Source organism: Brassica napus, chromosome A10 (genome assembly GCF_020379485.1).
Source record: "Brassica napus cultivar Da-Ae chromosome A10, Da-Ae, whole genome shotgun sequence".
NCBI lineage: Eukaryota > Viridiplantae > Streptophyta > Magnoliopsida > Brassicales > Brassicaceae > Brassica > Brassica napus.
In genome coordinates, this window is record NC_063443.1 from 57,223 (window position 1) to 82,607 (window position 25,385).

The window sequence follows — 25,385 nt, forward strand, 5'->3', positions numbered from 1 at the left end:
TTTACTTTAAAATTTTTAATCTCAAAATAAATTTGTGATTTGGTCGAATAATTTCTCTCAGATTTTCTTCAGTTATCAATGTACTAATTTCAACTTTTTATTTATCACTAATAACACCCTATATTTGATATGATTTAAAACTATATTCATTTATTTAAATATTTAAAATTTTACCTAACATATGACGTTATTAAAATAACCATTTATTACGTTAATTAAATTAAATAATCAAAAACAAAAAACAATATAGTTTTATTCAAACAACACTATTACTAGTTTTTACATATAATTAATCAAAGTATGTATGTGTTTTTTCTAATTTTGTATTATTCATGTGTTTCTAATGTTACTATTTTATTGTTCTATTTTTATTTGTTATATTTAACAATTGAATTATAAATTGATCCTTAACTATTTAATCAATTTTTATTGATAATTATATTTGCATAAGTAATAACAATCAAAACCGTAGGTGAGTATATTCAAATAAAGGAGAGCATCTTGCGCCATGTCAAGGCGGAGGCTGCGGATTTGAGCCCGTCATTCCCAACTCGAAGAAGATTTGAAGTTTGTTCATAGGGGTCTCCAGTCATGCGGAAAGCCGCACAATAGCAACAGGCACGCTGTTCTAGTCTTTGCAGCCACTTGCGCTAGAATTTTTAAAGAGCTTAATCAGCATATAAATATCAGATTATAAAAGTTTTAATAAGTAAGGAGAGAAGGATATATATACGTAGGCGAAACAAACTTGGTCTTTTAAAGTGGGTCGTAAAGCCTTAATGAAATGGAAGGCCCATTAAGAACATATGGGCTTAGAAAGTTGAAAAGTTTGGCATGTGTCTGTAGGTGAAACAAAGAGGGTTGGGCCATAAATCATTAATAAAAGAAAGGCCCATATAGAATAAAGAATATGGGCTTATTATAACCGAAACTTGGAAGGATAAAAAAATCTGAAGCTAATATGGTTTGTGAATCAATCCCCTCCTAGCTAGCTAGTGCTGCTTGGATCTCCCCGAAACCCAAACCCCATCATCTCTCGTCCCCTAGCAAGCATTTCAGATCTGGAATCGCCATGGTGATGAACCCGTCCAAGGTCGCAGGCCATGCCCGGTTCTTACTCGAGAGCTTTAGCGATTCCGAAGTTGATTCAATCGCCCAAGAGATCTGTCAGGTAGTTCTCCCGAAGTTGCGAAATTGTTTATATCTATCTATATCTATATGAATGAATGAATGAATGAATGAATGGGCAGCTGGTTGAGTATGGTGTTGAGACAAGCATTCCAGTTCTCAAGACATGCTTAGATTGCTTCGCCGCCCGTCGAAGCCATCCTAATACCTCGCAGCTTGAGAAACTAATATCCTTGGTCTTTAAACGTGTCCTGAAACACTCTAATCTCATTTCTCACGCCCTTCAAGATGTCGAGGTCACTGATGAGTTCGTGGCTGATTTGACTAATGCTCTCGACTTTTCAATCTCTGACAAAATTAGCTTTGCTCTGTCTCTAGCCGAGTCTGATGATGCAACCGCAGCTGGTAAGCAGCTCCCTTCTTTCTTTTTGTTTTACTTTTTACCTTTTTGATGATTGCTTTGCTTTTTGTAGGTCGAAACTTATTATTGGCCATGATTGAGCAACTGTGTGCCAATTCTGCCCAGATTGAGTCAACCGAGCAAGTTCAGAATATTCTTTTGTTTCTCCAGACATCTGAGGACCTCTCCACCCATCTTACTTCCTTCTTACAGATTTTGTCTTCTACTCAACCCAAAGATGACTTCTCTTTTGCTCTTACTCCTATCCTTTCTCAACAGCTTCACCAAGCTGATGTTTTAAGGTGCCGCTTTTGGGCTGCCCTCCTCTCTTCACTCCTTATCTCCACCTTCTGACTCTCTACGCTTTTCTCTTGTGCTGCTGTAGGTGCATCGATTTTCACACTGAGTTTGATTCTATCTTAGCTGAAATCGACAAGGAAATTTCTGTTGGAGATCTTATGGGAGAATTAGGTTGTGGTGTTACTGCTGATGCACAACAATGCAGAGATATCTTGTCTTGTTTCGCACCATTAACAGAGGCTACTATCTCAAGGATTCTTGCTAATGTTGCTCGTACCTGTGCTGATCTCGAAGATAACCACACCACCTTTTCAACATTTAGTCTCGTCCTTGGTTGCTGCATTCCCACTGAACTTTCCACTCCAATGTCGTGGAGTGTTGACATCTTAATTGAGACAATCAAGCAACTTGTAACTTATCTAATTCCCTTTATACTTTGTCTAATCAATATCTTTGATAACTTCAGAACTCATTTCAGTCTTTTGATTATTCTTTTTTTTGTGTGTGTGCATAATCCTCTTACTTTATCAGTGGATAATGAAGCATCTACATCATTTGTTAATTGTTATTTGGTTCATGCTCTTAATTTTTTTTTTGCTAAAGCAGGCTCCTGGCACAAGCTGGAGGAAAGTAATCGAGAATCTTGACCATAGTGGATTTGATATCCCCAATAAGGAGTCTTTCTCGTTTTTCATGCGGCTATATAAAACTGCTTCCCAGGTGTGTTCTCATACGGTCTAATCTGAATGTTCAAAATACGTTGTTTCCACTTCCACTGTTGTTTGGGGGTATAAAACTGAATTCTTGCAGGACCCGTTTCCTCTTGATGCTGTATGCGGTTCTGTCTGGAAAAATGTGGAAGGTCAAATATCGTTTCTTAAATATGCAATAGCATCCCCACCAGAAGTATTCACCTTTATGCATTCTCCCAGGAAGCTGGTGAGATACCACGCGTCTGTGTTTAGAGCCCGTTCTCCGTTGATACTGTCACTATTCTGACCATCTGTTTTCCAGGTATATATTGACGATAACATGCACAGCCATGAGCATCAATTAGGACTTTCCAATGAAGCATGGCTATCTCTCGATCTCTTAGATGTCTTATGCCAACTAGCTGAGAGAGGTCATACTGTTTTAGTTAGTTCGCTGCTCCAGTATCCACTCGCACAGTGTCCCAAAACCTTGCTTACTGGAATGACACACATCAAAGTAATTCTCCATGACTGTTGGTGATGTATGCTCGTAACCTTGACCTTTTTTTTGGCTAAGTATGCTTGTCCTCTGGTTGCAGACTGCCTATAATCTCATTCAGCGAGAGGTTGTTTCTGCTATTCTTCCAGTGATAATTACGAACTCACAGGATAGTGGTTTTATCCTTAATCTTTGGCATCAGAATACTGAGCTTGTTCTGTGGGGGATTTTAAAGGCCCAAAATCTAAAAGCAGACCGCATACTCAATTTAATTGATATCTGCCATGAACTGAAGGTGAGTGTATTTGAATAAAAATGTGTGACTGTGACTTAGCTAAGGTGATTTGTTTCTTACATTAGCGTCTCTGTATCTATGAACTAATCTTTGGATTTTTTTTATATATTTCAGGTTCTTTCTGTTGTTTTAGAATCGGTTCCAATCTCATTCAGCATCAGATTGGCAGTCCTTGCCTCACTGAGAGGCTATTTGGACATCGAGAACTGGTTGCCAAACGTTCTATGTGTGTATAAAGACCTCTTTGCGGAGGTTATTTATTCTTTTCACATTCAAAACTCTATTACTTTAATTCCTGTAGAGATGAGACGATACCTAACATGTAAAATTAATGTTTTCCATGTTCAGGAATGTCTCAAGTTTGTCAAAAATGTGCATTTTAGCGAATCAGAGGATTTTACTTCCCAACATTTCCATCCTTCTGATCCGTTATCAGATGTTCATTTGGATGCAACGACTTCGCTTTTGAAAGTTAGTTAGGATCCTTTATTTAGCTCGTCTGTTACTTCGTGGCTATTGGGATTAATTTGCTTGAACATGTATTGCAGGTTTTGAAAGCTCATGACAATGTGATAACTTCATCTCAACTGGTCGATGAGATAGAAAAGGTCAATGCAGCAATCTTGGATTGTAATTCTAAACTGCAGAATGGTGAGGCTAAAGTTTCATCAGCTTCGAATGCATATGGAGACGATATTGAGGCAGAAGCGAACGCTTATTTCCATCAAATGTTTTCGGGTCAGTTGAGTGTTGATGCAATGGTTCAAATGCTTTCGCGATACAAGGACTCCTCGGTTCAAAGGTTTGATAATGTCAAACTATACATATTTGAGAAATTTAATCTATCTTATCAAATTTGCCCGGCTTCTCATGCAATAGGAAACTTACGAGGTTTTCTTTTGACAGGGAAAAATCAATTTTTGATTGCATGATTGCTAATCTGTTCGAGGAATATCGTTTTTTCCCCAAGTATCCCGAGAGGCAGCTAAAAATAGCCTCCATCCTTTTTGGTGAGTGGTCTTCTAAGTGATACCATGATTTACTTTATGTAGTGGGAGGATACCATGCTATGTTTACCTGTTCATGCGATCGTGTGTTGTCCTCAACATTTATTAGCGTACCATAACAAGCGCGATCACTTGGCAAGTTATGCGAGATGATGATGTTTCAGAAGAATTTCCTGAATTTGGAAATTACCAGTGACATGTTGTTTGAGCAACTCCTTTCAGTTTGTATTGTCGTCGTTATATTCTCCTTAACTTGTTGCGACTTTTACAATTTCCAGGCTCTGTTATCAAGCACCAGCTTATAAGTTCTCTCACACTTGGGATGGCACTGCGTTTAGTCTTGGATTCTTTGCGTAAACCTGCAGATTCAAAAGTATGCATTGTCCTATGGTTTAATTCTGTCTTCCGGCTTTCTACTGTAAAAGATCTGTCATCTTGTTTCTTTCCTGATTCATGCAGATGTTTCTGTTTGGAAGCAAAGCTCTGGAACAGTTCGTGAATCGTCTGGTTGAATTGCCTCAGTACTGTAACCATATTTTGCAAATATCTCATCTGCGTAGCACTCACCCCGAGTTAGTCACTGTTATTGAACAAGCACTTTCAAGGATATCATCTGGTAATTTAGAATCAGAGGCAGTTTCGAACCCTGGTCCTTCACAGTCTTTCCCTGGAAATGGCGAGGTATATTGTTGATATCAAGATTTTCTTTTGACTGTTTTCGCTGCTCTACCACATTTTGATATCTTCTTAGAAGTTGATTAAATTATCTTTTGGAAGAGGAAAGTAAAATGCTTTATCCTTTCTATTTTTAGTCTCATGCCTTTCAATTTCCAGTTCTTTAGCCGTTATGTAAATAGATACTGTAAGCGTCTGGTCTGGCTAAGCGTCTGGTCTGGCTTAAATCTTTCTTAAACCGTGAATGGTCTTTCCGAAAATTAACGCATTGTTTGTTTATATGTTGTCAGTTTAGTGGTTCTGGAATTGGCCAGTCTGCTCTCCAACTTCCTTTACCTGTACAGTCTCAACAGAAAAATGAAGTGCACATTAATGACAACAGCAGAGTGCCAAGTGTGCCATCTATCGAAGCAAAGACACTTCTGCCCTCTTCATCTACTACTTCCGCTGATGTTTCTGTCATTCCTAAGGTGATCACTTTTCTCGTCTAATTTTTTTTATGGCTGTGGGTTGGTTGGAGGAGCTTTCATTTAATCTCGCTAGTTATCCTTGCAGAATCCTGGTATTTCGACTTCTTCATTAACTTCAGCTGGTATTGTTCGTCCCGCTCGTGGACCCACTTCGACAAGTAATCTCCAGTTGACTTTAATTGTATAACTATTCTTTCAAATATGATAAGAAATGTTAGTAATAGTCCCGATTATCACAGGGTTTGGGTCTGCTTTGAACATAGAGACCCTGGTTGCAGCAGCAGAGAGAAGGGAAAACGCAATAGAGGTAGTTGCTTTGCTGTGCATTACATTTGGAGTTGCTTGCTTTTGGTTACATTGCATAATGAATTGTCAATATGCCAGCTGCCGACAATATAGTATGAGTGACAAGAATAAGTCTTTCTTTTTTCCAGATTCCACCTTCAGATGTTCAGGACAAAATTTCTTTCATAATCAATAATATCTCTACAGCCAATATTGAATCCAAGGGGAAAGAGTTCGCTGAGATTTTGCCTCAACAGTACTATCCCTGGTTCGCTCAGTATATGGTTATGAAAAGGTACAGAATAGTTGTGTGTGTATGTTTGCAATTTATGTGAGGTTTGCCGTCTGATCTTATTGTTTTTTCTGCATGTGTAGAGCGAGCATTGAGCCCAATTTTCATGATTTGTACTTGAAATTCTTGGACAAAGTTGATTCCAAGCTGTTGTTTAAGGAGATACTTCAAAATACTTACGAAAATTGCAAGGTAAATACAATCGATTCGTTGTGATGGGTCTTGGGTGTTCATTCTGTTAAGCAATTTTTTTACTTCTTTATTTTCTTTGGTTTTCAGGTTCTCTTGGGTTCAGAGCTCATAAAGTCAAGTTCGGAAGAGCGATCTCTGCTCAAAAATTTAGGCAGTTGGCTTGGAAAATTGACCATTGGAAGGAATTATGTTTTGAGGGCGCGAGAAATTGATCCAAAATCCTTAATTGTGGAGGTATTTTCTTATATTTCCGTCAAAATATAATAATTATTCATTCTTTTGTGTTAATTGTGTCAGTTTGTAGATAGTGAAAAAAAATTTCTTCATTTGCAGGCATATGAAAAAGGGTTGATGATTGCAGTCATTCCATTTACTTCAAAGGTTGGTGATGGTTGATTAGTTTTCCTAGCTGTTTTAGGGTTGATGGCCTGAATTTTAATTTGCGGTTACTACAGGTTCTGGAGCCATGCCAAATGAGTATTGCGTATCAGCCTCCCAATCCTTGGACAATGGCTATACTCGGGTTGCTCGCTGAGATTTATTCAATGCCGAACCTTAAAATGAATCTGAAGTTTGACATAGAGGTATCTGTTTTATTAATGACTATAGTAAGCATCAGCGAGCTGTCTTGCATCGTTTCTCTTATTCTATTTCAGTGTTTAGTTCTCATCTGATCTTTCTCTTCAGGTTTTATTCAAGAACCTTGGTGTTGATTTGAAGGAAGTAGCGCCGACTTCCCTTCTAAAGGACCGGAAGAGAGAAATAGATGGGAATCCTGATTTTAGCAACAAAGATCTTGGAGTAACACATATATCTCAACCACAGATAATCCAAGAGCCGAAAACAATTTCTCCTCTTAAGCAAATAGACCTGCCTCTGGATGTTGCAGATTCACCTAATACAGACGATTCCTCGAAGTTATTATCACAGGTTATATTATGTGTACTATTTGTTATTGACCTGGTGTCAGTTTTTAGTTATCAACAATATTTAGCCCCTTGCTTTTTATCTTTTCAGTATGTAGCCCCTCAACGTGTATATACTAATACTTTGATGGAAGACGAAAAAGTTTCCCATTTAGGCTTGTCTGATCAGCTTCCATCACCTCAAGGACTGTTCCCGTCAACTCCATCCCCATTGTTTTCTATTAGCCAGGTACGATTATCATTCTAAGAATGTCGATCAAAGTTATTATATATTTGCTTGGTTCAAACCTTTTCTACTAACAATATGATGGCCAGCAGCTGTCAGCAGCACTTCCCAATATTGGAAATCATGTTGTTATTAATCAGAAATTAAGCGGATTTGCTCTGCACTTCCCATTTCATAGGTTTGTGACTAATGATCTCCTACTGGTTAAATCATTATACTCATTTGCTAGGCCTTCATGGTACTTTTTTTGACATCCGAAACTTAAATCCATTTTCAGAGTGGTACCACTTGCCATGGACAGAGCTATCAAGGAGATTGTGTCTGGTATTGTTCAGCGAAGTGTATGTATTGCTTGCCAAACAACAAAAGAACTTGTGCTGAAGGTTGTTCATCTGAACTTGTATATCTTTTTTTTTTTTTGTGGGGGGGGGGGGGGGGCACGAACCTTGAGTTCCTTTATGCTCGTCTCAAATACTTTCTTTATTTCCTATTTGTCAGTTTTAAGATCAGATTTGAAGTATTTCGTATATTTTTTTTGTTGCATCTCTTTTTCGCTTAACCAGAGTATCTCCAGAGTTTGGATTTTGTTTATTAATCGTAGATTCATTTTTCTTCTTTGACTCCAGGATTATACCTTGGAACCAGATGAGACACGTATATATAATGCGGCTCACTTGATGGTTGCTAGTCTAGCTGGGAGTTTGGCCCATGTGACGTGCAAGGTTGTCCCTGCTTATGAGGCTTGGATTCTTAAGATCTGTGCTTACATCTCGTTTTTTCTGCCATGTTACACTACGCCGACGAGCTCTATTTTTCTTTTTTGATTTATGCATTCTCCGTAATTGTAGGAACCCCTGCGCACTTCAATATCAGGTCATCTACGGAATTCTCTCCAGGGGATGAATATTAAAAATGAAGCTCTTGAACAAATTGTGCAACTTGTCACCAATGACAACCTTGATTTGGGTTGTGCTGCCATTGAACAGGCGGCTACAGAGAAGGTTTGTGTTATAGAGATTATATCCCAGCTTTTAGTTTTGGTGATTTGAAAAAAAAAAACGGAATAGGTTTAGCGTGCAGGCACTACTTTTTATTAGGGATTATTCCGTCTTGTCCTATTTTATATGATTGAGCCTCTTTATAAAGTTTTTTTTTTTTTTTTTTTTTTTTTTTTTTTTTTTTTTTTTTCCCAACATCCTACTTTCTTTTTATATATAAAAGTAACCAAAGGTATCGATTACAAATCTGCACTAAACAGACCAGTTAGCGCTAAGCATAACTTTACAAAAAAATCACCCAACAATGGGATACAGGGACTTTACAAAAAAGATCCCTCAAAAAATACTTAACCAAAAACCAAGAGGAGTTATTGTTGTTGCTGAGTAAGGCGCTCTCATACTGCGAGACAAAGGGTCCAATCTGAGCTTAATGACTTGCTGGATTTCCTGAATAATAGCCTGCGGAGGTCTGCACAGACCCGTGTGCAATCTCGAGTTTCTCTCCTTCCAAACAATATAGATAACAGCTTGGAACAGCAGTCTTACGACGAGCAATAGATTTGTATTCGCTGTTGGGTCTTTCAGCCATCTCAAGCATTCTTCAAACACGGTAGGTGGCGAAAGATGAAGGCGTGAGCAAAAGAAAGACCAAACCTCAAAGCTGAACGCACAGTCAAAAAATAGATGTTGTCTTGACTCCTCAGAGCCTGCACACAAAAGACAGTCCGGAGGTACATTCATCCCCCATCTCCGCAATCTGTCTCTCGTTGATAATCTATTCCTGACGACAATCCAAGATATAAAAGCATGCTTAGGTATCCTACCCTTGAACCAGACCTGATCGTGCCAATAGACTGACGGGTTTGGTTGATGAAGCGTAAGCCATGTTTTGGCCGTTGAGAAGGAAGATGAAGAAGGAGCCTCACCCATCTTCCAGAGGTATTTGTCATCATCCATAGATTGAGTAATCGGCTGCGGTGGGGGTAGACACTGCTTCAGGAAGGAGATTAAAGCATTTCTACTTCTGGAGGTACTAAGCCACCAATCTCCATTTACCAGGGCCTCAGCAACCGTTGCCTCCTTTGCCAATCCCGTAACCAGAGGTCCTCTTTCACCAGTGAGATGAATAAGAGGGCCAAGATCTGTCCAATTATCAAACCAAAAGCTCGCTGTGATTCCAGAACCTACTTCGCAAACCACAAAGGGTCTCGCGACGCTCCTCAGTTCGCAAAGCCTCTTCCAAATCCAGCTATCTCCTCTACGAGGAGTGAGTTCCCAGAAATTCTCGGTTCCAATCCTATTGTGTTTAATCCACGATACCCAAAGAGAACCACCAGCTGCAAAGAGTAGCCAGATCAGTTTCAGAGCCAAAACCTGATTCCAATCTTCCAACCTTTTCAGCCCTAACCCTCCTTCGATCTTCGGAGTACAGACAGAGCTCCAACTTATTTTTGCTCCCTTAGCAGATTGCGGAGCTCCTCGCCAGAGAAATGCATTACACATTCTCTCTAGTAACAAAATACACTCGTTGGGAAGAATGAAAATGGAGCACCAGAATGAGATGGTAGAGTAAATCACAGCCTGAATCAATTGAAACCTTCCTGCAAAAGAAAGATGCTTGACTGTCCAGGAGTTAAACCGAGCTTCAACCTTATCCAGAAGAGGCTTGAAATCTGAGACTCTCATTTTCTTCGACGAAAGAGGCACTCCCAAATATCTGATCGGTAGTGCTCCCTCTTTGATTCCCAGCGCCTCCGCCATCTCATGGCACCGGGAATGGCTTCCACCATCTATCATGAGCTCTGTTTTTTCTCTGTTAAGACTGAGGCCCGATAACTGTTTGAATTCCTCAAGTATTTCTAAGATTCCTGCCAAAGACTCTTCAGAACCGTCAAAGAATACCAAAACATCATCCGCAAAACTCAGATGAGTAATAAGAGGATTTTCACAAGAAGGATGAGGTCTGAATCTGTTATTTCTAGCTCCATTATCCAACATTTTTGACAGAACGTCCATTGCCAAAACAAACAACAGAGATGAGATCGGATCACCTTGCCGAAGACCTTTCTTCCCTTTAAAGAAGCCGTGAAGTTCACCATTCACTGCCACACTGTAGGAAGTTGTAGTGATGCACTCTTTAATCCAGTCAATCAACTGCACTGGAAGATCAATAGCCTTTAGCAGATTAAGCACAAAATCCCAGCTAAGGTTATCATATGCCTTTGCTAGATCAATCTTCAAGCAGCCTCTAGATATGCGGCCCTCTACATGGAAATCAGTGACTAACTCCGAAGCCAGCAGAACATTTTCACAGAGTAATCTGGATTCCATAAAGCCCACTTGATTTCTCTGAACCACCTCATCAATAAAGAGCTTAATTTTTTTCTTTAGAATCCTCGCTATCACTTTGTAAATGGTAGAGCAAAGCGAGATGGGCCTGAATTGATTGAGCTTATCAGCTCCTACTACCTTCGGGATAAGAGTAATAGCAGTAGCATTAAATCTTTGCAGCATTCTTCCTCCAACAAAGAACTCCTTGACCGCTGCAAGAACATCACTACCCACAACTGACCAAGCATCCCAGAAGAACTCAGCCGGAAAACCGTCCGGTCCCGGAGCCTTGCTCTTAGGCATGGTCATCAGTGTTGATCTAATTTCATCCTCAGATGGTAGAGCACAAAGTTTATCATATAATGCGACTGGGCATCTGTAAATCATCACTGCCTGCAATTCGCTCACTGAGGGAGGAGAGACACCCAGTGAACTTGAACCGAGAAGGTGTTGGAAAAAAGATACCACCATGTCTTTAATCTGAGCCTTGTTTGTTACTTTGACACCATGCCCATCAATCAGGTATCTGATGGCGTTTCTAGCCTGATGAGCCAAAACCGCCTTGAAGAAAAACTTTGTATTAGCATCCCCATCCTTGAGCCATCTGATTCTCGACTTTGTTTTAAAGAAAATCTGCAAGGCAGAGTCCAGAAACTTCCACTTTTTCCTCGCTACAAATTCCCTTCTGAATAAAGCATCAGTTGGCGACACTAAAAGCTCGCTCTGAATTTTCTGTAGCTCCTCCATGGCCAGTTTAGTTTTTTGCTGAATATTACCAAAGCCAATTTTATTTAACTTTCTACAGACCTTCTTAACCGCTTTCAACCTCTGGCCCAAGGAAAACAATTCCGATCCCACAGCAATTTCCTCCTGCCACACTGCAGTAATTTCTTCCAAAAATTGTGGAAGACTAGAGAGGAAAGAGAAGTACTTGAAGCTGACCTTTCTAATCTCTGAAACCGTATGCAAATCAACAATGCAGGGGGCATGATCAGAGTCTCCAGGTGCTTCAAACTGAGCAACAATATCTGGAAAGGCTTCTCTCCAAGCTTCATTACCCAAAGCCCTATCCAATTTCCGAATGATAGGATCCTCCTCTCTAAGATTAGACCAAGTGAAGAAGATACCTCTAGTCTCCAGATCTTCTAGATCGCTTTGCCCCAAGCAGTTTCGAAATTCATCCATGCCCCTCACCGGTAAGTCGTATGGAAGAATAGAAAAATGCTCAGAAGCCGAGAGAATTTGATTGAAGTCGCCAAGGATCAAGAAAGGTTTATCCCTCACCAGATGATGATTTGAAACCTGTTGAATCTCATCCCATAAGCTCCTCCGTTGAACTTCAGTATTGTAGGCATAAACAAAACCCACTGTGAGCGCGGTCTGCATCTCTGGGTCGAAGACACCACAAACAATCATCTGCTCTGATTTTTTGAAAACCACAACCGATAGTACAGGGTCCCATACAATCCAAATTCTTCCACCTGCTATCTCTGAGTAATTAGAGTCAAAACGCCATCCTTGTAAACACCCGGCAGAAACTTGAACTGAGTTCTCCTCTCTTACATGGGTTTCCAAAAAAGCTCCTACCGAAGAACTAAAGTTATTTAACCAACTCCGAATAGATCTCTGCCGATCATTGTTATTTAAACCTCTAACATTCCAAGAAAAAATCTTCATATGTACAAGTTTGAAGACCGACTTGCGGTTATAGAGGGGATCTCTTTCCCGAGGAGAAACCTCGAGTCCGAAAAGAGAAATCATTTTTTGGAGGCGTCTTAAGCAGAGAGGATTTCCAAAGCGCTTCCTGTCTCAAAGCTCTCCGAACAGCCTTAGGATGCTTAAACCACATTCTGTCGTCCTCTTCTGTATCAACTTCTGGGAATGAGATAAGATCCTCTTCCTGCACTTCTTGCACTTCGTCCTCCAAAATCAATTCAGAGTCAGCCGCTTCAGAACTTTCACAAGGGAACTTATCCTTCCCCACCACACCTCTGTCATCGACTACGGTCTCAGACGAGGGAGCAGGAATGACTACTGCCTCTGTTGTAACTGTTTCCTGAGTAGGAGCTTCTTCAGAAACCACCCCCACTAAGGAAGGAGCAGGCATATTTGAGGCCAAGGCAGTATCAGGAGGAGACGGATTTCCCTTCTTCTTTGATTTCTTCTTCTTCTTTTTCGACTTCTTCTGATCTTCATAGGCAACTTCGCAAGCTTGCACTTGATCCTCTATCTCCACTATCTCCACCTTTTCAGGCGGTTGATCATCAAGTTGGCCTGAGATCAGATTTATTTTCGTTGAGGTAGAAACCATTCTGTCCTGCTTTGGAGTTTGCTGGACCTGTGGCTTCTTCCTTTTAACCAGAGGCTGGAGACAACGATTGATGAGATGTCCAAATTTCTCGCAGTTTAGACATTTAGGAGGGAGGCTAGGATACTCCACTCTGATTCGAACGGCATTTCCTTGGACATCCCTCACCTCCACCAACTTGGGAGGATCATTTTCCAAAGTAATTTCGATCTTTACCTTTGTATCACCGAAATGATACGGATCGAGCCTTGACTTCTCAGTGTGTAAGGGCTCTCCAATCGCACTAGCCACTACACTGATGCCATCAAGAGAATACAGCTGAGGAGGAATGCTTTTTAAAACAGCCCAGGTAGGGGCCGTTCTAAGATCTTGATCTTGGAAATTGTCTTCTATGGACCACTTGTAGACTGAGAAACCACAGTGATCCACTTGCCAGTATCCTACCTGTAAAACCCAGTCCCTAGTTTGTACCGAGGGAATGTAAATTAGACAGCTAGTACTTGAGAGGGTACGAACGGTGATGTTGCCATGCTTTCCCCACACCGGGTTCAAATCGGCAATGATTTTTGTCGGGTGAGGTCTACGGCCATGGAATTGAGCCACAAGATGATCTTTCCACATCTCCGACGCTTGGAGTAAGATGGCCGGAGGAGCTTGCACTACAGGAGTACCATCTTCGAGATAGGTCGGGTCTGATATCTTTCTGAGGTTTCTGAGAGACGCTTTGAACCGTTCGGCATACGTCGGAGCAGAGGGGGCTGGAATCGCTGCCGGAGTAGAGGGAATCTGGAGTTTGACTTCGATTTGATAATCAAGAACCTTGACTTCCTTGTCCGAAAGCTTAGTTGATTCCAACGGAGGCCTCGGGATCGACGAATCTGACACTAAGGAAACCATTTTTTAGTAAGAAGGAAGGGGAAAGGAGATTCTCGTCCTCAGGCGAGAGGCCCGGTGACGGCTGCGACAAGGGGGACCTAATCGCACATTTTTCGCAGGAGAGAGAAAGTCAAAGCTCTCGCAAATTTTTTAATGTCAAGTTACTTGCACCGCCTCTTTATAAAGTTGAGCGATATATTATGTCTGTTTCTCTCTAGGCAATACAAACTATTGATGCGGACATTGACCAGCAATTGTCGTTACGGAAAAAGCATAGAGATGGTGCCGGATCCTCCCTTTTTGATCCGAACATGCTATCGCAGAATTCTGTTAGTTTTATACCAGAGTCCCTCCGTCCAAAACCGGGACATCTATCCCTGTCTCAACAGCGAGTTTATGAGGTGAGTTTTTTAATTGGTGGTTGCCTGTGGTATGTTTTGTGTTTGTATAACTAAGCTATACATGTGCGTTTTCAGGACTTTGTTCAGCTTCCTTGGCAAAAGCAGACAACTCAAACTTCTCACGGTTTATCTGCCGCTTCAAGCTCATCTGGCGATGTTGGGCTTAGTAGTAGTTATGGTCCAGCATCAGGTAAAAGTGCTTCGGACTTTTTGTCTAGTGCTCGAAACGCTCGGATGGATAACGTCTCCCAGCCATTGGATATCTCTGTGGAGGGTTTTGAATCTCCTCCAGTTTCACTTTTAAGGTGCTTTGCTGTCGCATATTGATAGAACTCCGTACACTCTTCTGTCGTATACCGTAACTTATATTTTGACGTTTTAATCTTGCCTCTGTTCAAAGCTCACAAGTTGATCCAGCTGTTGACACGGCCGGTCTTCAGTTCTCTAAATCCCTTTCGACCTCTGAATTGAGCCTGGTTGAATCCTCTGACACCGCTATGAAAGTGAGATTACTGTGTGTTTCAAATTTTGAGTCACTTAGGTTTATTTTGATTTACTAAATTGTGCTTCTTATTTATACTCAAGGAAACTGGAGCATCATTGCAGACTTTGACTTCAGCTGCTACCATGGAGCGTCTTGGTGGAAATAATATTATACAGCCTTCTCTGTCCACGAGAGATGCACTAGAAAAGTATCATATTGTTACTCAGAAGGTTAGTAAATTGTCTAATATGTTTTGTTGTTCATTGCTACATCGATTTCGGCTTCTTTATATGACACGTCTCTGACTGATTGAAACTGTTTCAGATGGAGGACTTAGTGGCTAATATTGCAGGAGATGATGAAATTCAGGTACTTGTTTTCCTAGTGCCTAAGTGGCTATGGTGGAGGTTCGCTTTCCATTTATGTTGAACAATTCACCTAGAAGTAATGGAATTATCAGTTAATGAGTTTATTTTTAAACGATTCTTAATTTCGGGAAATGTGTTTTCTTGTGCTTTTTGGCTACTTCAGTTTGATCCGATATTGAATAATTACTTATTTCATTGGGTTTTTCAGGCTGTAGTTTCTGAAGTTCCTGAAATCATCCTCAGATGTATAAGCAGAGACGAAGCTGCCTTGGCTGTCGCCCAAAAAGCTTTCAAGGCTCTTTATGACAATGCATCAAGTAACCTTCACGTCAGTGCTAACCTAGCAATTCTTGTGGCTGTTCGAGATGTTTGCAAGCGTGTTGTTAAAGAGCTCACTAGTTGGGTATGTCAATGACCCTTTCAAACCTAAGTATTCATAATTTCTACCATGTTTCACATTTTTATGTGATCTAGTTCAGTTGCTTCTGATATTCTTCAAAATTATGCCGTTGTTTCTGATTTTAAAATGAGCATATTTCCCTTAGTTGGGGCTACTGATAAAATGATATTGTTTTCTGGCATTTCTAGTTATGTAACTTTCTTGAAACTTCTCCACACAGGTGATATATTCAGAGGAGGAGCGGAAGCTTAACAAAGACATTACTATCGGTCTTATCCAACGCGAGTTACTTAACCTAGCGGAGTACAATGTCCACATGGCGAAGTATCTTGATGGAGGGAGAAACAGTATGCTGAATCGCATTTTTTTTTTCCTTTTTAGTTGTAAATGAGCGTTGCTAACTATTTGTTTGCTGTGCAGAAAGCGCCACTGACTTTTCTATTTCTCTACTCCAATCCTTGGTCACTGAGGGGTCAAGTGTCATTTCAGAGCTACACAGTCTTGTTGATGCACTGGCAAAGGTTGCAATTTTAACTAATAATACCTCTTCTCAAGCATGGCAATTAATTAAGATATTACTTTTAATGCTAAAATATGCCGCGTAATAATCCTTTTCATAGAACGCCAACAGGCTGTTACGTTTTGCATGTTTAAAGTTTTTTGCATTATCATTTGCTGACGTTACTATTTTGTTTTTCCTTGTTTGGTTATAGCTTTCCTCAAAATATGGATCTCCCGAGTCATTGCAACAACTAATTGACATCATACGAAATCCAGTTACTAACACAAGTGATCACTCTAATAGCGCAATCGGAATTGAGAACAATGATAAGCAATCAAAGGATAAAAAGGTTTCAGAGTTTCATTACTGAATGATACTCGTTATCAGACTGTAATTTCATTTGACATGAAGCTCTGTTTATCAGGTTGTGTGCAATACCACCGCTAACACAGAAGAGAACACCAACTTGGAATTTGTGGAATCAGAGTCTGCGGGTTTCCGGAGTCGGGTAATTTTTTCCGCATATTAACAGCTCTCCTTCACTGTTGTGATTTTTTTTTATAGTTTTTTTCTTCGAATTGCATAGATCTAAATTTTAAAGGAGTAAATCAAAAGAAACTTTCTCTGAAGCTGTTAATATTAAATATGCTTGTTTCTCTTCGCAACCTTTTTGTTTTGTGTATGATATGTTATCTATCTCCTCTATTGCATATACGTTTATGTGTGTACATACTGTTTCAGTGTTTTGTCTCTTCAGTTCTATGTTGGTACGAATTTCTCGTTCGCCTTGTTAATCTTTCCTTTTTGGATTGTCCGCTGGTTTGGCAGGTGTCCACACTTTTTGAAAGCTGGTATCAGATCTGCGAAGTTTCTGGTGCAAATGAAACCGCTTGCTCACAATACGTGTTGCATTTACATGAAACTGGACTACTTAAGGGAGATAATACAACAGAGAGTTTTTTCCGAATTCTTCTGGTGAGTTTAACCTTTTACGTTTTTCTTAGCATCCACAGTTTCAAAATTTTGTGAGGTCTTATTTTTGACTTGGGTGTGTTCTGTTTAGGAACTTTCTGTTGCTCATTGTATATCTTCTGAAGAAATTAGTTCTGGTGCTGTGCAATCTCCTCAGCAAGCTCAGAGTCCATCATTCCTTATCATTGATATTTATGCCAAACTTGTTTTCTCGATCTTGAAGGTAAATTCTCATCAAGTTTTATGGGTGTAGCGCGTATTATTAAGTCCAAATTATATTTTGCTTACTAGGCTTTTTTTTTGTTTCTCATAACAATCTATTCAGTATCTCCCGGAACAGGAGTCGAGCAGCAAGTTATTTCTTCTGTCGGAGGTTAGGGGGAGGGGGCACTTTTACTATTACTGACAGAAAATGTGTGGTCTGATATTTGATTATTGGCTGCAGATCATGGCTGTTACTGTGAGATCTATTCAAAAAGATGCAGAAGATAAAAAGACATCACTCAATCCAAGACCTTATTTTAGGTTATTCATCAATTGGCTGCTGGACTTATGTTCCTTGGATCCCGGGACTGATGGTGCAAACTTTCAGGTGCGTTAGTTTTCTTTGTAGTAATTTATATATATATATATATATCTTGCTAGCACTAACATCATCGTTTGTTTCAGGTTCTATCAGCTTTTGCCAATGCATTCCACGCGTTGCAGCCTCTTAAGATTCCCGCCTTCAGGTTAGGATAGAGAGCTATTTCTCGTAGTGATTTTTATTTAAAAGTGGAATCTACGGGACACCTATGTCGTCGAATGATTGACATATGTATCTTTTTTTTTCTTTAATTGATCAGTAGTGTTTTATTTTTGTCTGCTCTACTAAGGTTCTTATAAAATTTGCAGCTTTGCATGGCTAGAACTGGTCAGCCACAGAAGCTTTATGCCCAAGCTACTTACAGTAAATGGCCAGAAAGGTTGGCCATATGTTCAACGCCTGCTGGTAGACTTGCTCCAGTTTCTTGAGCCATTTTTGAGAAATGCTGAACTCGGAGGACCAGTCTGTACCTTATTCTCTCCTATAATTTTTGCATAGAACACCAAGGATATAAATTTATGATTAAAGTTAATCTGGTCTCTCTCTTGTATATTTATATCAATTATGCAGGTTAATTTCCTATACAAAGGGACACTGAGAGTGTTGCTGGTGCTGCTTCATGACTTTCCGGAGTTTCTCTGCGATTATCATTTTACTTTCTGCGATGTGATTCCTTCAAGTTGCATACAAATGCGAAATATTATTCTGAGTTCTTTTCCACGGAACATGAGGCTTCCAGATCCATCGACCCCAAATTTAAAGGTTGGAGATGATGGTCGATACAGTACAGCATTGTCCAAAGTAAATATATGCTTGGTAAGCTAATTGATGTTGTTCACTGCAGATTGATTTGCTGCCGGAGATAGTAGAAGCTCCATGTATCCTTTCTGAGGTTGATGCTGCGTTAAAAGCAAAGCAAATGAAGAATGACGTGGACGAGTATCTCGCTGTAAGTTCATCTAATTCTCACATTATTCTCCCTTTTGGGGTGGGGTTCAGATGATATCAGGGAATACTTAATTATAATATTTCCTGCAGTTGAGGCAACAGAATTCAGCATACCTAAGTGAATTGAAGCAGAAGCTACTCCTGCCGTCCAGCGAGGCTAGCTCAGCTGGAACCCGTTACAGTGTACCATTGATCAACTCGCTTGTGCTATACACTGGAATTCAGGTATGGCCTTTGTTATCTCATCATATGTTAGCCCAATGAATTAAAGTATAATTTGCCTGATGACGACGCTTTTGCGACAACAGGCTATTCAGCAGCTACAGGCGGGTGAGACACAGGCTCAAAATGTGGTGGCCTTGCACATGTTCAAGTATTTAAGTATGGAACTTGATACGGAAGGGCGGTACCTGTTCCTTAATGCAATCGCCAATCAGCTTCGATATCCCAACAACCACACCCATTACTTCTCCTTCATCATGCTCTATCTCTTCTTCGAGTCTGACCAGGTGAGGGGTTGCTTTTGCCTCTCTCTCTCTCTCTCTTTTCTGTGAGGGGAATCTATTTTTTTTTCTCTAATATTGTGGCATGAATGAACGAAACAGGAGATCGTACAGGAGCAGATAACAAGAGTGTTGCTGGAAAGGCTAATTGTGAACAGGCCGCATCCATGGGGACTCCTGATAACATTCATAGAGCTGATAAAGAATCCAAGATATGGCTTCTGGAAACAAGCCTTCATCAGGTGTGCGCCTGAGATTGAGAAACTCTTTGAATCTGTCGCCAGATCCTGTGGTGGTCTCAAGCCCCCTGACGAGGGAATGGTCTCCGGTTGGGTCTCGGACAACTCTCATTAGCTTTTCTGCCACCATTTGGTTGTATTATGGAGAGAAATTTCAGGATTAAGAATCTTAATTTTATTTATTTTAGAGATGTTATATTCGTATAAAATGTTATCTCTAATTTTTTTTTTTAATTGAAATTGAGCTATAAGGAATCCAAATCAGAAAACTAATTTTATATAAATTACACGAGAGATGCAAAAAATACTCGAAAGAATCCATAATCACAACATACAATGTTGATCGCCGAAAGAATACATACGTAATAATAATCTCGAATGTTTCTTCTTTTATGTGTGTCAAATTGCGAGTTATAACACAAGGATGCTCTACTATTAAGGAAAAGATCCGTGGTGGGCTTGTACCCAAGCTCTCGTTGAGCCCAACTAATGTTAGCATGCGTGAACTGCGCATCACCGTTCCTACTTCCTAGGCAGCTTCATCATGTTCCGCTTGGCCTTGACTTTCAACAATCTCTCTCACCAGATCAGACACTGGACACCCTTAACTGAGCGGGACCACGCTTCTTACCACCGCTTCCTGTGTTCTTCTCGGCCTTGGAAGATGGAAATAGGTTTGCCTCTGAGGATGTCTCTGGTGAAGAAGAAATAAGCCATGTCAGGTCTTCCCCAAGGACCGTAGACGGTAAGAAACCTGAGGGCGGTGAGGGAGAGGCCGTAGATGTGGTTGTAAGTGTGAGCAATCTCTTCGCCGGCTTTCTGGCAGGGAGATCAGTTGGATCATGCTCGGAGAAGGGGACTTTGGTGTTCAAGCCGTAGACAGAGCTCGAGGAGGTTGACGAAACCCGCGATGTCCATGGCGTATCTGAGGCCGGCTTGAGCAGCGAGATGCATGACGTGAGTGAAAGGGACGAGCTCGACGAGTTTCTTGAGGAGGGGAAGAACGTCGAGTTGATGTCTCCTTCCACCACGAACACTCCGCTCCAGGCCTACAACTCCGTCCCCGCGGCGTTTCAGAGCGGAGGAGACGTGCGTACGGACGAAACCGGCGGCACCGGTAACGAGAACAGAGAGATCACGGTTGGAGGATCGGACACGTTTCTCCCAGAGGGGACCGCCCCAAGAGGAGCTGCGAAGGGGAGAACGGAAGAAGAAGATGAAGACAAGGCCCACTAATTCCAGACACCAAAACGCGCGAAGATTGCCATTGCCTGCGGCTGCTGCGGTGGTTGTGGTAGAAGTAGGGGATTTCTCAATCTTGATTTTCCCTGGCGTCGATGGATTATCCTCCATCTTCTTCTTTCTTGCAACTTTAGTTTATACTGCCTCCGTTTTCTCAGGGAGTAATCAAACAACCCCCATTTTTCCCTTTTTCTTCCTTTCTTTTTTTTTTTTTTTTTTTTTTTTTGAAACACATTCATTGCATTTAAAAAGTTAGCCAAAGTTTGTTGTGGCCATTAATACAAGTTCAGAAGACAGCTTCTTCTTTGCCAATTCATCTGCTTCCCTATTAAACTCACGCGAGATCCAAGCAAAAGAGATGAAATCAAAAAAAAAACAGACTTGATATCCTCCACAATGCCGTAGAGTTCCGAGAAAGATTGATCCGAGGTCAAAGCCTTGATAAGTTGAGCACAGTCAGATTCACAGCGGAGCCTTGGGAGTCCAAGATCTCGACATTTTAAAACTGCTTCTCTTAACGCCATACCTTCCGCAACCAGCGGAGATCCAACGAACCTAGCTGGCTCAGAGAAAACAGAGGCTCTGTTTTGCGACTTAATGATCCACCCGAGGCCTGCAACTTTCTTAGCTTCGTTCCAAGCTGCGTCCGACCTCACAACCACACAGTCTTCCGGAAGAGATGCTCGTACTGGAGGGTGCTTCTGCTTCGTCAGGGTTTGAGCTTGACTTTGGTTCCATTCTCTAGCAGCCGCTGAAGCCAGCGTGATTACTTCCGTGGCATTGAACCCTTTATCATTAAACACTAGGCTATTCCTTGCCTTCCAGAGCTGCCATAAGATCCATGGAGCTAGAGATCCTGTTGCGATACCCGTCGGCGGGAGCGCCTGACGAGTCAACATGCAAATCCATTCGCTCCTTAACTCTGCGGTTCCAGCAAATTCAATACTTGGCCAAACCGGTACCAACGCCCAGACACGTTTGGCAAAAGAACAATGCAAGAACAGATGGTCAATCGTCTCAGGTAATCCACATAGTTTACACTTCCCATCTACCTTAATCTGTCGCGCTCTTAGTTGCTCGCCAACCGGCAAGGCTCTGTGAAACAGTTTCCAAATGAAGAGTTTGATTTTTGGGGCAGTGTGAAGGTTCCAGACACTCTTTCTCCAGTTGAAATCCAGGATTTCTTGCGGGATGAGAGTGATATCAGTGTGCTTTGGGATTGTAGCAGCGTATCCAGTTTTGGTGGTGTATTCTCCAGACTCAGAGAGAAGCCACATAAGCTTGTCCGGAGCACCCATCAGACTTGGTTTCAACATTCTAATCTTATGTTCCTCAAAAGGGAGCACTTGTTGTATCAGGTCCAGGTTCCATTCCCTTTTCTCCGGTAAGAACAAGTCTGCAACTGAGAGATTGACAAGAGCTTCAGGGGCAGGGCCCATAGGTCTCTCTTGTGCTGTGAGACTAAGCCATGGAGACTCCCATACATTTAAGCATTCTCCATTTCCCACAGCCCAACCGGAGTTTTCAACTATTAAGTCGCGGCCTACCATAATGCCTCTCCAGCCGTGAGAGCATGCGCTGCTTACCGGACAGGTAAGGAAATCACCCGAGGGGCAATATTTTCCAAGTAAAGTTCTCCCAAGCAGGTTCGTCGGGTTACGAATCAGTCTCCAGCTGAGTTTCGTTAGGAACGCATCATTGATGCTTTGAATATCACGAAAGTCTAGCCCTCCTTGATCTTTCGGGAGGATCATCTTTGACCATGCTATCCATGCCATCTTGTTGGTGCCATCGATGTTGTCCCACCAGAATCTGGTCAAGGCTGCTTGAATTCTCATGCACAGCGAGACCGGGAGCTGAAAGCACGTCATTGCAAATGACGGGATTGGAGTGAGTACACTTTTAAGCATCGTCATCTTACCAGCTGTAGATAGGAATCTATTGGACCATCCTGCTGCCTTTTGTTGGATTCTGTCAATAATAGATGAGAACAGATCGCGTTTTTTCCTTCCAAAGAGCTCAGGTAGGCCGAGGTACTTGCCAGTGCCGCCTTCCTTCTGAATCGAGAGGGTCTCTTTGACCGTGGCACGCAGCGTCAAAGGGGTCAGGTGCGAAAAAGTAACTGCAGACTTCTCGGTATTTATTGATTGACCAGATGCTTCTTCGTATAATTTAAGGACTCTCACGAGTGCTTCGCTGCTTTCCTTGTTTGCTCTTACAAAGAACATTGTATCATCGGCAAAGAGGAGGTGGTTTAGTCGAGGACTCCCTCGAGCTATACTAATTCCTTTTAGGGAACCCTCCGCTTGTGCCTTGTTACATAGACCCGAGAGAACCTCACTACACATTATGAAAATGTATGGTGAGAGTGGATCTCCTTGTCGGATTCCCCTACTCGGTGTGACTTTTCCTCTAGGCGAACCGTTGATGAGGAAAGAGTACGTAACAGTGGATACACATTGCATCACTAAGGCCACCCATTTCGGGTGAAAGCCTAATCTTAGCAGCACACATTTGATGAAGTCCCATTCCAATCTATCGTATGCTTTGCTCATGTCCGTCTTTACCGCCATAGCGCAGCGCTTCTCCGCATCCGACGTTTTGAGGTAATGGAGAACCTCATGGGTGATTAGGACGTTGTCTGAGATGGCCCTTCCCGGTACAAAAGCCGATTGATTCTCGGATATTATCCCCGCTAGCAGTGGCTGGAGTCTCTTCGTCATGATCTTCGAGATGATTTTGTAATAGACGTTACAGAGTGCGATGGGCCTGTATTCAGCAACTCTCTGAGGGCTTTGTACTTTTGGTATTAAGCGGATATGCGTCTCGTTAATCCTTGCCGGCAGCCTGTCGGAAACAAAGAACTCCTGAATCTCCTTTACTATCTCCTCACCTATACTGTCCCAGTTTGAGTGAAAGAATCCAGCTGAGAACCCGTCTGGTCCGGGAGCCTTATCAGCGTGTATTGAGAAGGCTGCCTCCTTGACTTCCGCAGCTGATGGAGCTTTGATCAGGACCTCATTTTGATCTGGAGTCACCATAGGTGATAGAGCATAGTTCACCGTGTCTTCTCTTTGTCCCTCCACAGAGGAGAATAGTTTCTGGAAATAGTGGACAATGACTTTAGCGATCTGGTCTTCCTCATACACTGCCGCTCCATCTTCGTCTTCAATAACTGAAAAAGAGTTCGCTCTCCTCCTATTTTTTGCAGTGGCATGAAAGAATCCCGTGTTTCGGTCCCCAAGACTGAGCCATAGCAGCCGGCTCCGTTGTCTCCAGTGTTCTTCTTCAGCCAAATAAGCTGTATTAAGATCGTTTGATATCATGCTGATCAGCTCAGTATCATTTACAGGGTCCGTCATGGCCTCCTCTAGTTCCATCTTCTTTTTCTCAATGAGAAGTCTACTGTTGTGATATCTTCTCTTACTCCACTCTGTTAAGGCTGCTCGGATTAGGGTTATTCTGTCATTGACAGACTTATTACTTGCCTTCTTCCACTCCAAATTCACAAGAGCCTTGACTTCCGGGTTATCTCTCAGTCTCCTATCGAACCGAAACAGACCACGTCTCTTCCTCTTATCCGGTTCGAAGAAGGACACTATTGGTTTATGATCTGAGCCTTCATATGTCAGATATTGGGATCTTGCTTTTGGAAATAGTTCAGCCCAGAAGCTGTTGGCAACCGCTCTATCCAATCTGCATCTTACAAGGTGGTCCCCTCGTTTTCCTCTCCAAGATAAACAGTCACCAGAGTGTTGTAAGTCATACAAATCTCCTTCCGAGAAGAAAGTGCGCAAATCTGTGAAAGAGCTTTCCGGTCGCTCAGGCCCTCCCACTTTCTCTGCGTTGTTAGTCAGGTCATTAAAATCACCAGTGACAAACCACGGAGCGTCTCTTGAGGCATTGAGCGATAGGAGATGATCCCAAAATAGCCTCCGCTTAGGCTTGTCCGTATCAGCATAAATGAAAGAGGCATAGAAAATTTTTCCTTCGTATTCAATGCAAGTATCAATAAGGTTTGCACTAGAGCTTACAATACGAAGTTTAACTTTCTGTTTCCACAAAAGAGCTAAACCCCTGCACCATGGCCAGTTGGGGGAACCAGAAAGATGTTCTCGTACTCCAGTTGCTTCGTCTTCTTAATCACGAAGCTGTCGGGATTTTTGGTTTCCGAGAGAAAGATGATATCCGGATCAACAGATTTTCTCATCTCTCGTAACCTACGAACTGTCCGGGGATTCCCTAACCCCTGACAGTTCCAGCTAGCTATTTTTAAGGACCGAGAGAAGATGGATTTTGAAAATCCATCCTTCTTCTAGTGGCCGCAGGGATCATGTTGCAAATGGGCTGATCCTCCGAATTGGTTGCTGATGCTGATCTTGCAGTTGAATCTCGCGACGTTCCATTTCTGGCTTTTGTTTTTCTTCCTAGAGGAAGGTCTGGGTTTGGCTTACGTCGGGGCTGTGTGGTCTTAGGTTGCTGTAGTTTTCTTTTCCTGGAGCTTGAACCTCTTATCGGCTTTGGACTTGACTGTATCGTTCGACGACCTGGTGGCCTTCCTGGTTTGCGTTTCTCGGTTGTTCCTGTAACTACTCCCTCCACCGGGCTCAGAGGAGGGGCCATTGGCCCGAGTCTTAGAGCTATAGGTACTCTCTCAATTGAGGGAACCTCTTTCAACTGTTGTTGTTCTTCAGGTTTGTCGCCCAAGGAAGCTTGGACCATACGAGCCGCTGTTTCTTCCAGTTGGCCCTCCTTTTCAGCTTTGCGGAGTCTCTCTTTACGTGCCGCACTCTCAGTAGGGTCAGCACATTGTGTGTACTGTACCATAACCTCTCTAACT

At 41.8% G+C, this 25,385-nt stretch overlaps 1 protein-coding gene and 1 pseudogene across 2 annotated transcripts; one reads left to right on the top strand and one right to left on the bottom strand.

Moving 5' to 3' along the window:
- Positions 1-925: 925 nt before the first annotated feature.
- LOC106370831 (CCR4-NOT transcription complex subunit 1-like) lies at positions 926-19,558 on the top strand. 2 transcript variants are annotated; one of them, XM_048743284.1, is made up of 49 exons: positions 926-1,171; positions 1,251-1,533; positions 1,602-1,830; positions 1,914-2,238; positions 2,432-2,548; positions 2,639-2,767; positions 2,843-3,037; positions 3,120-3,314; positions 3,429-3,566; positions 3,663-3,785; positions 3,863-4,116; positions 4,221-4,324; positions 4,600-4,694; positions 4,781-5,002; positions 5,287-5,466; positions 5,552-5,624; positions 5,706-5,773; positions 5,901-6,046; positions 6,127-6,235; positions 6,323-6,469; positions 6,569-6,616; positions 6,691-6,819; positions 6,923-7,165; positions 7,253-7,390; positions 7,480-7,565; positions 7,665-7,770; positions 8,014-8,109; positions 8,236-8,388; positions 14,119-14,301; positions 14,377-14,606; positions 14,702-14,804; positions 14,887-15,015; positions 15,110-15,154; positions 15,362-15,556; positions 15,774-15,900; positions 15,974-16,074; positions 16,267-16,404; positions 16,480-16,563; positions 16,884-17,030; positions 17,119-17,250; positions 17,353-17,400; positions 17,473-17,619; positions 17,697-17,758; positions 17,922-18,075; positions 18,184-18,375; positions 18,458-18,562; positions 18,652-18,786; positions 18,870-19,070; positions 19,167-19,558. In XM_048743284.1, the coding sequence occupies exons 1-49, from the start codon at positions 1,073-1,075 to the stop codon at positions 19,416-19,418; spliced, it is 7,140 nt and encodes a 2,379-aa protein (XP_048599241.1). In that variant the 5' UTR covers positions 926-1,072; the 3' UTR covers positions 19,419-19,558. The 2 variants fall into 2 exon arrangements, with proteins under 2 accessions (XP_048599241.1, XP_048599242.1); XM_048743285.1 differs by having other exon boundaries at positions 2,435-2,548.
- Positions 19,544-20,900, bottom strand: LOC106370830 (annotated as a pseudogene).
- Positions 20,901-25,385: the final 4,485 nt, after the last annotated feature.

Coding starts and splice junctions, on each gene's coding strand:
- LOC106370831 (XM_048743284.1), top strand. CDS start 1,073: ATGGTGATGAACCCGTCCAAGGTCGCAGGCCATGCCCGGTTCTTACTC. Junction 4,695..4,780: donor GTAAACCTGCAGATTCAAAA/GTATGCATTGTC, acceptor TGATTCATGCAG/ATGTTTCTGTTTGGAAGCAA. Junction 6,470..6,568: donor CAAAATCCTTAATTGTGGAG/GTATTTTCTTAT, acceptor CTTCATTTGCAG/GCATATGAAAAAGGGTTGAT.